Source organism: Platichthys flesus, chromosome 12 (assembly GCF_949316205.1).
Source record: "Platichthys flesus chromosome 12, fPlaFle2.1, whole genome shotgun sequence".
NCBI lineage: Eukaryota > Metazoa > Chordata > Actinopteri > Pleuronectiformes > Pleuronectidae > Platichthys > Platichthys flesus.
The window spans coordinates 3,799,995-3,812,494 of record NC_084956.1 but is presented as its reverse complement, the minus strand read 5'-3'; the positions used below and the strand labels follow the sequence as shown (position 1 = coordinate 3,812,494).

At 43.3% G+C, this 12,500-nt stretch overlaps 1 protein-coding gene across 1 annotated transcript in view; it reads right to left on the bottom strand.

Moving 5' to 3' along the window:
• Positions 1–12,500, bottom strand: part of LOC133966503 (protein kinase C epsilon type-like) — a 41,609-nt gene that overhangs the window by 16,076 nt on the left and 13,033 nt on the right. The window contains exons 2-10 of the mRNA XM_062401466.1: positions 9,391–9,454; positions 6,890–7,058; positions 6,333–6,367; positions 6,147–6,235; positions 5,657–5,789; positions 5,408–5,550; positions 4,773–4,869; positions 4,399–4,685; positions 4,142–4,315 (exon numbers count right to left, since the gene is read on the bottom strand). Of these exons, the coding sequence (XP_062257450.1) occupies positions 4,142–4,315; positions 4,399–4,685; positions 4,773–4,869; positions 5,408–5,550; positions 5,657–5,789; positions 6,147–6,235; positions 6,333–6,367; positions 6,890–7,058; positions 9,391–9,454 (1,191 nt within the window). The remainder of the gene's footprint in view (positions 1–4,141; positions 4,316–4,398; positions 4,686–4,772; positions 4,870–5,407; positions 5,551–5,656; positions 5,790–6,146; positions 6,236–6,332; positions 6,368–6,889; positions 7,059–9,390; positions 9,455–12,500) is intronic.

Below are 12,500 nucleotides of genomic sequence, written 5' to 3'. Positions count from 1 at the left end.
CTCCACCAGGACGATGCTACACAACAAGGCAGGACATGGCAGAGGGAGGAACCATAGGTTGATATCACACTCAGCAATCATAGCTGCTACATAATGAAGGTCACTTTTACTGGTTCTGTAACACAACTGGGTGGCAGAGTAGAGATGTTGGTGGGAATTCAAGTTTGTGTGTGTGTGTGTGTGTGTGTGTGTGTCTGCCTGCCTGAACTGCATCCAAAGAAAAGCAAATGCAGCAGCACACATATCTCAGCTAATGACATGCTATACAAATAATTACAACAACTCTCCTCCGTTTATGACTGACACATATTTGGCTGAGATACCTGCATGTGCCTGCAGTGTGCGTGTATCTGTGTGCGTGTGTGTGTGTGTGTGAGTGTGTGAGTGTGTGTTGGATTCTTCCCTGAGGCTAACAGCAGTTAACTTTGTGCTGTCAGTCGGTTTCTCCCACAGAAAATCGTCTTACTACTTGTTCTCATACAGACAGGTGAACACAACTCTTGATCTTTATTTGTTAAAAAAAGGTCAGATAAAAGTTTGTTTTTCAGTGAAGTGAAGTGAGCGGAGGGCATCGGGGGTTTTATAGAGGTTGAGTGTGTCTACGTCGTCTGTGCGATTTGTTCAATTGTTTTTAAAACTTTAACCAAGACAGAGAAGCTCTGTTGACACATGTGTGTTCAGACTGCAGAGGGTTACATACGATATGTTATTTGTTATTTAAAGTGATTAATTATGCTTTATTCATATTTGTTGTTTTGTGCTTAATACAATTTTTTCTTTAAGGAACCCGTTGGTGCACTGTAACGTTGTTTCTGTGCTTTGTGACCTGTGTTCCACCTACATCCCCCCCACACACACACACACCCTCCCCCGTCTTTATTCCTGCCTCCGTCCCGCTCTTCTTAATCGACTGTGCAATCGCAGCCGTGTTCTCCTATCGGCCCAATTACCACAGAGAAATGTAAATAACATTATACAACAGTAGCACCGGGCCACACGCCGCTTCGCACAGCGAGGCCGAGGAGAGGATGGAGAAAAACACGGAAATCGGCTTCTATTGTCAATATTTGTGATAATGAGGGGGCTGGTATTTTTGAACGAGGGGAAGGAAAGATGATAAATAAAGGAGAAGTAAAGGGTGAAGGGGTTCATTTAAAAAAATAGAAAACAGGGAGGTAGAGAACAGGACAGATTACAGAGAAGAGCGAGTGTTTTTAAATGAGCTGTAACCAGTGAAGATCAGACGCAGCAGAGTCCGAAAAACAGAAACCAGAAAGAAGCAGGGTCCATTAAGGAAGCTTTGTTCTCTTCACAGAGAAATAGAGAGAGAGAGAGAGAGAGAGAGAGAGAGAGAGAGAGAGCGAGAGAGAGAGAGAGACGCTCATACAGATGTGACAGAGGAGTGAAAGCACAGGTGGAGAAACAGATTGTGGCAGAAGGAGGAGGAAGAGGAGGAAGAGAAGCTCAACAAGAGAGAGATGGAGGTGGAGCTAGAGGTTGAGCAGGTTGCCCACTAATTGGAAGGTCAAAGGTTTGATTCCCAGTTCCTCCAGTTCATGTCACGGGCGGAACCATAGACTGTAAATAAAGATGGCGTTTCTACGGGAGCCGCCATCTTGTGCTTTTGAGGTCACTAAGAGTCAAGTGTTGAGTTATCTCGACCAATAAGGGGTCAGTGTCACTTGTCAATCATGACGTCGAACCCAAACATCACACTCACTTTAATCAAACTGCTGATTCGTGGAGAAATTGCACAGTGTTGATTTAATATCAGGCAATTTAATTAACCCCGGAACCATTAATCTGATTATTGCACGAGCAGCGATGTCAGAAATACCCACAATGCACTGCACAAATATGAAATCCAATATTCAGTGGCCAGGGCACAAAGTTACGTAAAAGGTGAAGAGTCAAACCTCCATGAAGCTGAATGTGTGTGTACAGTTTGTACTGTACATGTGGGTTTGTTTACTGTAATCACATCGAGAGAGGGAGCTCGGAGAGGATGGAGGTGAGGGGGGGGGGGGTGAGGAGGATGAGGGGTTGAGGAGGTTGAGGAGGGCGGGGTCACATGTGGAATACACATCAGGTCCCTGATAAAGAACAAAGCAATTATGTAAGAACCACAATCCCTTTGTTTTGTCCAAGAACACAATCCCAATCAGCCCTGAGTCCAGTGTGTGTGTGTATGTGTGTGTTTCTGTGTGCGTGTGTGTGTGTGTACAGTCAAGCACCAGACAGTCTGATGTGAAGACAACGACTTACAAAAGTGTGGTCACAGCTTCCGTCTCTCTCCCTCTCTCTGTTTGTTTGTTTGTTTGTTTGTTTGTTTGCTCCAGAGGAAGTGGAACAGGGAATAAATAAGGAACAAGGAGACGCCGTCGTTTCCAGAACACGATGAGAAATAAACAAATCCGGCTACTCTGCTCATAGTCCTCGTTCAGCCGCATATTTCTCCTTCTGCTCGTTTTCAGGTTTGAGGAAAATGTGGTTGTGTTTTGTGTGATTGCTTCAGAATCAAGAGAAGAAAACATCTGAAATCTACACAAACTGCTTTGCAGGTGGAACTCATCATTCAGCTCATTTCAGAATAAAACTTTAGCCTGTCTGCCAGATATTTATTTCCGTGTCGATTTAATAAAGAAGGCGACGAAAGACAAGACAGTGAGTAACGACCCAAATAATAGAGCTGCTCTAGTTTGATGAGTTCTGGAGTTCAGAAAGTTCTCAAAAGTCTCTAGGTGAACTTTATCCGTCCAAATCCTTTCATTCTTAACGCAAATTATCCCAAAGAAAATCGTACGTTTGACTTCGCGGCCAAATGGACAAAGCTCGTACCATATGGACACAAACGCCACATGGAGCAGGTTCCTGGTTTGAATCCCAGTCGACCGGAGCATGTGATGATTACCAATAAAAGCATAAAATACACAATGAATGATTGGGAAATAAAAATATTTGGTTGTTTTGTTGTGAGCTTGTGTGAAGCTTCTGTTGTGTTGAGGTTGGACTGATGAAAAAAAGAACACCTGTGCTGTCGTTTGAGACCCGTCAGGATCGGGTTGCCACACACACACACACACACACACATACACACACACGCTCATGTACAGTGCCTCTATACATTTCGGGGCAATAACACTTATGTAACATACGAAAGAGAAAACATACAGGGGTCTGGAGGAGCTGTTTTAGTTGGCAGCGTCCACTTACTGTCGAGGCCGAGGTGAAGTTAAAGCTCTCTCTCTCTCTCTCTCTCTCTCTCTCTCTCTCTCTCTCTCTCTCTCTCTCTCTCTCTCTCTCCTCTTTCTCTCTCTCTCTGAGCCGATGGCAGATGCTTCACTAATGACTCCAGTTTTAAAGGAAACCTTAAAATCGTTCCCAGGCCCGAAAGCAGCGCCGCTCGGCTACAAGACGAGAAAACAGAGGATTTGTGATTTCTGTTGAAAGCTTCTTCTCGTCTCCTAATAAACAGGTGTTGATCAGAAGTGAGAACACGGAACCGTTCTTTTATTACCTCAAATAAAAGATTACGCAAAATAACACCGAGCGGTTTTCCAGGACACTACGGGACAGAAATGGGAGCGTTATACTTCATGGACGTTGATGATGTACATCAGGAATTATGTTTTTAGATATATAATATAAAATATCTGTGAGGGATGTGGTCAGATCCACGTAAAAATCTGGATTCAGCTGATTTAAATGTAGTTTAATAGGAACGTATGTTATGTGTGAGTGGATGAATAAACTGTTCAATTTAATAATTATTGAGCTGTTTATTCTTTAGTTTAATATTTAACACCTTCATATATGTGAATATAATGATGTAAACATGTTTTTTCTTTCCTTACTCTGATATAACTCATTAGTAAAAGTGCTGTATAAATCAAATGTATTAATAACTAATGTTAGAAACTGTGTTGTGTTTTCCAGTATTTTGGATTTTGTTAAACTCAAACACATTTTAAAGCATCACGTCTGAACTTTAAATCATAAGCAAGTTAATTTTTCTGAATCTGTGGATGTTTTTAGTGGGAGCTGCAGATTCAAACCAGGCCTGATGTCGCCCCCTGGAGGCTCAAAGTATGTCTGCCTTTGTGTGTGTGTTGAAGGTATGTGTGTGTGTGTGTGTTCCTACTTTAGTCTGGAAGCAGCAGAAGAGCTGCGTCAGGTACGGGTGTTTCCTGGCGAGGGCCAGGATGCGTTTCTCCGTCAGGGTGCAGTCCACGTCGTCGTCCTGCAGGATCACGTCTTTCTTCAGCACTTTGACGGCGTAGACCTCGTCGCTGCCTTTCAGCTCCGCCAGCATCACCTGGTCACGTGACACACAAGCCTCAGAGCAGGGCGAAACATCGCAGTGACACAAAGGTCAGAGGTCAGAGGTCGTGAACTCACCTTGCCGAAGCTTCCTTTCCCCAGAACCTTGATGAACACAAAGTCCTGCAGTTTCATCCTCCTGGCCTCCGGAGCACTGGGACCTTTGACCTCACCGTTCGCCCGGCTCCCTCCTCCCTCCACTTTGGCCCCGCCTCCATCGCCTCCTCTGCCTGGCGCTGCGTGGTGGTGGTTGTCCCCCGGTACCGCGGCGGCAGAGGACGGCGTGGACAGGGGATGCGTCTTGTGCTCCTGCCCGCGGTGGTCGAACGACAGAGCCTTCCTGATGTTCTCCAGCTCCTTCCCATCTGAACAGGGACGTAAAAACAAAAGTGAGGCGTGTTCGTTCTCGTGGTTTCAACGTTTGCATGTGATTGGTCGGAATGATCTGCTACCCTGGTCACACGGGGAGGTGGGGGCGGACTTTGAGCGGTCGTCTTCGGCCTGAGGCGTCTCTGAAATCTGCAGCTGGGGGTCCTGACCCTGGGGGGGCTGATCAGAGACAACACATCACTGGCATCACCTTCATCTGCAATGCATTCAGGCTATCAACCAATAAAAACAATCAATCGAGGATCAAAGTTGTTTTAATATAATTATGTTTATATGGTTTCACTCAGGATAAAAAAAAGAAATAAACAGATCAGGGTTATTTGTATGTTTTAAATCAAAGCTCGTGACTTAAGAATAAAAAGTAAAGACGTCCACTCAAACTTTATGTCTAAAAGCAAATCTCAAAATGTAAACAAATATGATTTGATAAATATTTAATTTCTATATAAATGTAAAACCAGCAGTAAGAAACATCTTGTCTCCCCCGCCTGGCAGAGAGAGTTATTACACAAACAGTTTTTAATCTGGAGCTTCAGAGGCACATCACAGCCGTTACACAGCGTGGGAGCTACAGCCTGTTTATCTACATGTTAAAGTCCTTTATCCCAGCTTCAAAAATCACTTTAAACTTCTCCTCTCCTGTCTCCTCTCCTCTCTGTTTTCTGGATTTAACTCCTACAACCTGAGGCAGCGTCACCTTCTTGCGTCTCTGTGCGCTGCTGGAGATCTTGTCCGGTGTGACTCCGAGGTCTGCGAGGACTTTTGCGATTCCCCTGGCGTCCACGCCGCAGTTCGGCGCCACGTTGCTCTCACAGCGCCGGTGCACATTCACTTTACAAACTGACACACACACACACACACACACACACACACACACACACAGTAAAGAGGAGTTAGAGCTGAACACACTCACGCTCATAATGAGGACTGAAGGAAACGTCCTCACCTTTACACTGCAGACCCTGTCGCAGCAGACCCCAGAGCAGGGAGCCACAGTGATCACAGAAGGTGAGAACTTTGAAGTTGTGGATGCTGAACTTGTGCGGAACGTTGACACTGAACCTCTGAGACCCGACTGACTGTAAAAGACAGAGACAGAGACAGAGACAGAGACAGAGACAGAGACAGTGAGACAACCCTGCAGATCGGCTCCAGACAAGAAAGGTCATATTAGCCTAAAATATGTGAAGCTTATGGCTGATAAGTTAGTTAGTTAGAACCTCTATAGTAAAAGCTTTTCATTTTTCCAGTTAAATATGACATAATACCAGTGCATCAGCTGGTTAACTGTGAAGTAACAAACCTTCAGTCATGAAAAAAGTTGTATTTAACTACAAGTGTTTTCTTATTCAGCTGAAGCCTTAAAAATAAAATGCAATAAAATCAAATTAAAGGGTTGTGTGTAATAAAACCAGCAGGAGGTTGTAGATCAGTACCTCGACAACTGTGTCGTCCTGCTTCTTCATCCCAGCACACTTGGTAATGATCAGCTCATGGCAGCGCTTATGGACCACACAGGTACACACTGCAAACACACAAATACACACACAGGAACACATTAACAGGGTGGTTTTATGTGTAATAAATGCCTGAAGCAACAAATAATAAAAACTCGGTCCCACCTTGACACTGGTATCCTTGTTTCCCTAAGACGCCCCTAAAGTCAGAGAGAGAACGAGTCAGAAAACATTTACAATTATCATTATTATTATTTATTATTAAACTCTGATTGTTGATGAAACAATAAAAAGAAAACCGGTATCAGTCGTGAGTTTTCTACTTTGATGAGATGAGTTCTTATTCGGGCCTGAATACAAAATAAACTAAACTTCAAAACAGTTTCCTTGTGATTGTGAAACAAATCAAACTTCTGTCTCCGAGCGGCGCTGAGCACAGGGGGCCGAGCGGAGCCACATGTTTTCCATGTGAGTGACGCCGACACAGTTTGTTGGGATGGAAACAAACACAGCTGTCTTTGTTTACAGGGGCACACTTCACAGCATCCACCGTGTTTACATGTAAACAAGATGACAGGTCTGTGGGAGGCGCCGGGTTCCAGCAGGAAATCAGAGTTTAAAAAGAGCAGCAACAGCCTGGTTTACATCTGCAGCTCGTCAACTTTATTAGTGAGGAGTCTTTATACGGATCTGTGTGTGTGTGTGTGTGTGTGTGTGTTCACCAGATAAAGTCCCTGCAGTGGGAGCAGTACGTGGGCTGCCTCAGGTAGGTGGCCATGAACTTGTGACCGTTGACCTGATGGACCCGGCGGCGGACGGCGCCCTGACGCTTCCTGGGACGCATCCGCTGCCGGAACACACGCTCCTCATTCTCGATGGAGTCGGCTGCAACTGCACACACACAGACACACACAGACACACACACAAAATTATACAACAAGAGTGCACCGTAAAGTGTGTAGAGTTCCTGCAAAACAAGAAACAGGCACGCAGCAGCCGCACTTACACCCTGCAGCCACTAGGTGGTGCTGTCACAGTGCGGCTGAGTTCGTACTTCAGTGATTCATTTAACTTCAGCGTCTGATTCTGTCTCTGCTGCTCTTCAAGCCTAATTACACAGGGATTCACCAGTGGGAGGTTTCAATTACTGTCTGACACTGTGGCAATTACACACACGCAGACAAACAGACACACAAACACACACACACACACACACACACACACACACACACAGGTGGAAAAGTCCAGGTTTGGATCAGGAAGTGAAAACATTTGAACATCTCTGTGCACTGATGCATTAAAATGGAGAATAGCACTAAATATTATTATATTTATTTACTTTCAGCAGATATCACAACTGCAGAAAATAGAACTTCCCCCAATTTTAACCTAAGAATACAGTCTCATAAATATGATCTGGAAAAAAGAATCTATACCCGTTTAGCAAAAATATTTAGATATATTTTTACTGCTATTTCCTTGTGTACTTTTTTACAGTTAAAACTACAAAACAAACTTGCACTTTGTGTCCATAGAGTCTTAATTCAGGTGTGTTATCAGAAGGTGTCTTTGCTCCTGATTCAACCTGTGTGTCCTCCAGCGTCTCCCTCAAGAAACCAACTCCTCCTCAAGCTCCTCGTCCAGCATGTCTTCTTCTTCTTCTTCTTCTTCTTCTTCTTCTTCTTCGTCTCCGCTCGTCCTCACTCTTTACTACACCGTACGCCATCGCCTAGCAACTGATGACTGCTGCCTAGCAACAGTGTTGGACTGTTCCACTGTGGAGGGTTCAGGGGTGTGTGTGTGATGGTATGTGCTGGACTCTGACATCTTCATCACAACCTCGTTAAGTTACGGTGAAGATTTAACACAAAGAGTGACATCAACGTCCTGATTGAAACCTGCAGGCTGGAATGTGTATTACACTCATACTAATGTTGCTGGTTAACATCGCTTTTAACACTTTGATATTACAGATCAACCTGGTGGTGTCAATCAAGATGGACGACTTGACAGATTCCTGAAAAATGAAGAAAAAACATCTGGATTGTGTGTTTGTGTGTGTGTGTGTGTATTTGTGTATGTGTGTGTGTGTGTGTGCAACAGCTAATAGGTCGATTGCAGACCCGACAGTTCATCCATGTGGCCTGTGCTATGCAAACACATTTAAGTAAGGACTGCCATGTCAGCCGCACACACACACACACACACACACACACACACACACACACACACACACACACACACACACACACACACACATCTTTCCATGACTTCAGAGGACATTAACATATGGATGGTTATGGACATAATCATAACTACCAATTACCTAAAACTAACCATAACCTAACCACTAACCTGAATCTAGTTGAACCTAATATTAATCTAACCAAAACATAACATTGTCTTTATCTGGAAAAACATCTTAAAGATTCATTTTGATGCCCCCAAAATTTGATAGACACAAGAATAAATAAAATCAAACCCATAGACCTCTGTCACCACTCATCTCTCTCTCTCTCTCTCTCTCTCTCCCCCCCCCCCTCTAACCATCGCTCCCTTCCCTCTGATGATGTAACTGGTCCATTAGAGAACACTCCACTTTACTAATCAATTTATCACCCCTCTCTCCCCCTCTCTCGACCTCCGGTTAACTCCCTCTCTGTCTTTCTCTTCTTCCATTCTGTCATGTCTCTCTATCCCGTAGTCTAACACACACACAAACACACACATACACACAAACACACACACACTTAATCATGAAAATGTGTGTGATAAATAGATTTTCTAGTTAAAATAATGAAAATCTGTGTTAATAAACACTGCTGTTGTGTTACGACAGAAGAACACTCGATTTTAACCACACGTATGAATCATGTCTGTCGGTTGTGCACGTCGTAAGAAATAAATGCAACGCACACATGCATGACGTCCTTAATTTAAGGGTGTGGTTCTTTTTATTTACTGAAAACTGTTAATTCTACATAGTCTGAGTTCTGTGTGCTGCCCTCTAATGGACAATTCCAGTATTATGCAAAGTTCAAAGCAAGTGAGCAGATGCCCGTCTGGTTAATTTTTTAGGATATTTAAATATAATAAGCTGTGAAACCAACAGATAATAATAATATTAATAATAATAATAAATAATATGAGATTAGACTGAAGCTTCAGCAGCACTTTCAACCGCTGTGAGTCTGTGTAACATGATTAGAAACATGTGTGTCACCTTCACTGGAAGATCCCAACAGGTCGATGATAACATACACCTTCCCCTCCGGCTCCAGGTCGATCTGCAGAGAGAGAGAGAAGAAGAAGAAAAGAGCGATAAGTGAACGAATGAGAAGAAGTAGACGAGTGGAAAGTGAAGTAAAAATCTGATAATTAGATTAGATAAATGTAAATTAGATAAATGTAGCTGGTCTTTCTTTCTTCAGAGCTTTTCCCTGATATAGTGAGTTGTGTTAGAGTTGTGTTAGAGTTCAACAAAATTGTATTTGAGCTTGTGTATGTTAAGATTTCTGTTCATTTTCTGCATGAAACTTCACAATCACTTGATCCAGGTTGTGGTTTACACTTGTTTGTTCTTTATTCTAAACTCTCTGTTGGATTTATGGATGTCTAACCTGTTAATGATTCCATATGAATGTGAAACCTTTATGGTTTATTAATCATTTTCCATGATAAAATGATTAATATCTGAAAAATCATCTTCATCCTCCACACAGACAAGATGCCAACCTGTGGGAAGCTGATCGTAACTTCCTGTTTGGACAACATTTCACAGAATCACTTACAACAGTTTAATGTGGTAACACACACACGCACACACACACAAACACACATACACATACACGAGATGTTGTGTGTGATACAGCAAACTAGAGGTTGACACATTTCCTGTCTCACACCCACACACACACATACATGTATGTATGGCTCTCTCTTTCACTCACACACCCACAAACACACACACACACAGACACAAACACACACACACACACACACACACACACACACATACACACACTCTGAATTCTGGCTGTATTTAGGCCAGAGAGAAGCTGTGAAGATTAATCAATTGAGTGACTGCACGTGTTATGAGTACACAGCGAAATGTGTATATGTACAAGGGTGTGTGTGTGTGTGTGTGTGTGTGTGTGTGTGTGTGTGTGTGTTTGTGTGTGTGTGTGTGTGTGTGTGTATCTGTGTGTGTGTGTATCCGAAAGTTTTCAAGCTTATCTCATAAAGCAAGTGGGCATCAGCGAGAGTTTGTAACAACAGCTTGTAACACCCACATAGTCCCCCTTTAAACACACACAAACACACACACACACATACAGACACACACACAGTGAAGGCAAGCAGGCGTGGGCTCAGTAAAGTATACAGTTGGAGATGAAAAGCAGAGAGTGACAAATGAGGGGGAGGACAGAAAGTTTGTCGACTCTTTCTAAAGTGTGTGTGTGTGTGTTTGTGTGTCTGTGTGTGTCCTTGTTATGGTGCAGCCATGTTTGTGTATCTTAATGGATTTTCATCATCAGTACAATCAGCAGATTGAGAGCGTTTTGAGTATTAATTAGATAAGTAATCCCGGCCATCTGCTTTTTCTACGAGATGCAGCGGAAGGAAGGAAGTGGCTGTGGCCGACACACGAGAGCAGCAGAATATTAACATGGATCCATCAGAGCAGGTTTTTATCAGAGCTGAATAAATCAGACACAAGAAAATTACTTGAACGTGTTTTTCTGTCAGAGACTGAAGAAGAAGTGGAATCAACAAACAGCGTATTGTGATTCACGGACGTCTCAAACCAGTCGAGTCAAATCAATCTGTAATTACAATGGATTAAGCAAAACATTCAAAAATAATAATTATCATTCATCCTCACAAAGCTCTGCTGATTTTTACACAACACACACTTTGACCTCATTTAATTAAAAGAGAGATCAGATCATGAGTGCGACAGTAAATCATAGTAATGACATTTTGTGTGACTAAAAGAAAACGGCTCTAATGAAGATTATGACAACAGGAGGGGAAAAAGCCAAGAACACACACACACACACACACAAACACTCACACACACACACACACACACACACACACTCCCTTCCTCTGAGGTCACCGGCCTCCATTCATCAGCTGCTTGTTGAGTTCACTCAGACTCACAGGTGCAGATGAGATTAAAAATAGACAGGAGGAAGGAAAAGGCCCCTCGGTGTGTCCACCTCTGTTGTTGGCGCGTGTGAATTCTCATAGATTTGAAACCCTTCACTCCCTCGACCTGTTTATCTGGGAGATGACGGCTGCACGCACACAGAGGTCAGAGGTCACGGGAGAGAGATAGACCTATAAGAGGAGGAGGAGCAGGAGGAGGAGGAGGAGGAGGAGGAGGGAGGCTGAGTGTGGATCCAGTGTTTCTGCAGCCGTGCAACATTCAGAGCTGTTAAATAACAAACTACTGATGATTTAAATCATAAAGGTTTTCAAAGTCGCGGCTCGAAGATGACCGACCACGTGAAGAGGAGCGACACCGAGAAACCCCCGATGAAGATGAGTTTGACGAGTCGAGTGAGAAACGTGACGGACACATGAAGCACAGCTCATCGGAGAAGTTCAAACTCTGAGCTGTCAGTGTGAATCATCGACATTAAGGACATATTTCAATATGTTTTAAAACTGGACTGAACTGAACTTGCTGAGGGCAGAACTGAGTGAGGTTCTTCTGGTGCATGGTCCTCCTCATGTGACACCGTCTGTTTGTGTGTGTGTGCGTGTGTGTGTGTGTGTGTGTGTGTGTGTGTGTGTGTGTTTTCTGCATAATTTAACATTGAGTCTAATCTAATTTATTTTCCTTTTTTGAGAACATCCTGAAACTGTGCACTTATTTATAGGGACACACACACACAAATACACTCACACACACACACACACACACACACACACACACACACACACACACACACACACACACAAATTCAATTAAAGACTTTAACTCAATTGAGAAGGTTTACCTCCACCCTGCCCCCTCTGCCCTAATGTATCTGAAGAATGATGTCTGTGTGTGTGTGTGTGTGTGTGTGTGTTTGTGTTTGTGTTTGTGTGTGTCATGCAGCGAAAACATGATCAGTCATTTGATTTAATATTGATTTGACATGTCGCGATTATCACAATAAACATGACTATGGAAGAACATGAAGTTCCACTCAGGCCTCACTGTGTGTATTTGCGTGTTTGTGTGCATGTGTGTGTGTGTGTGTGTGTGTGTGTGTGTGTGTGTGTATGCATGTATGTAGAAAAATAAATGTCCTTCAGTGACTGACGACTCCTGTCTAC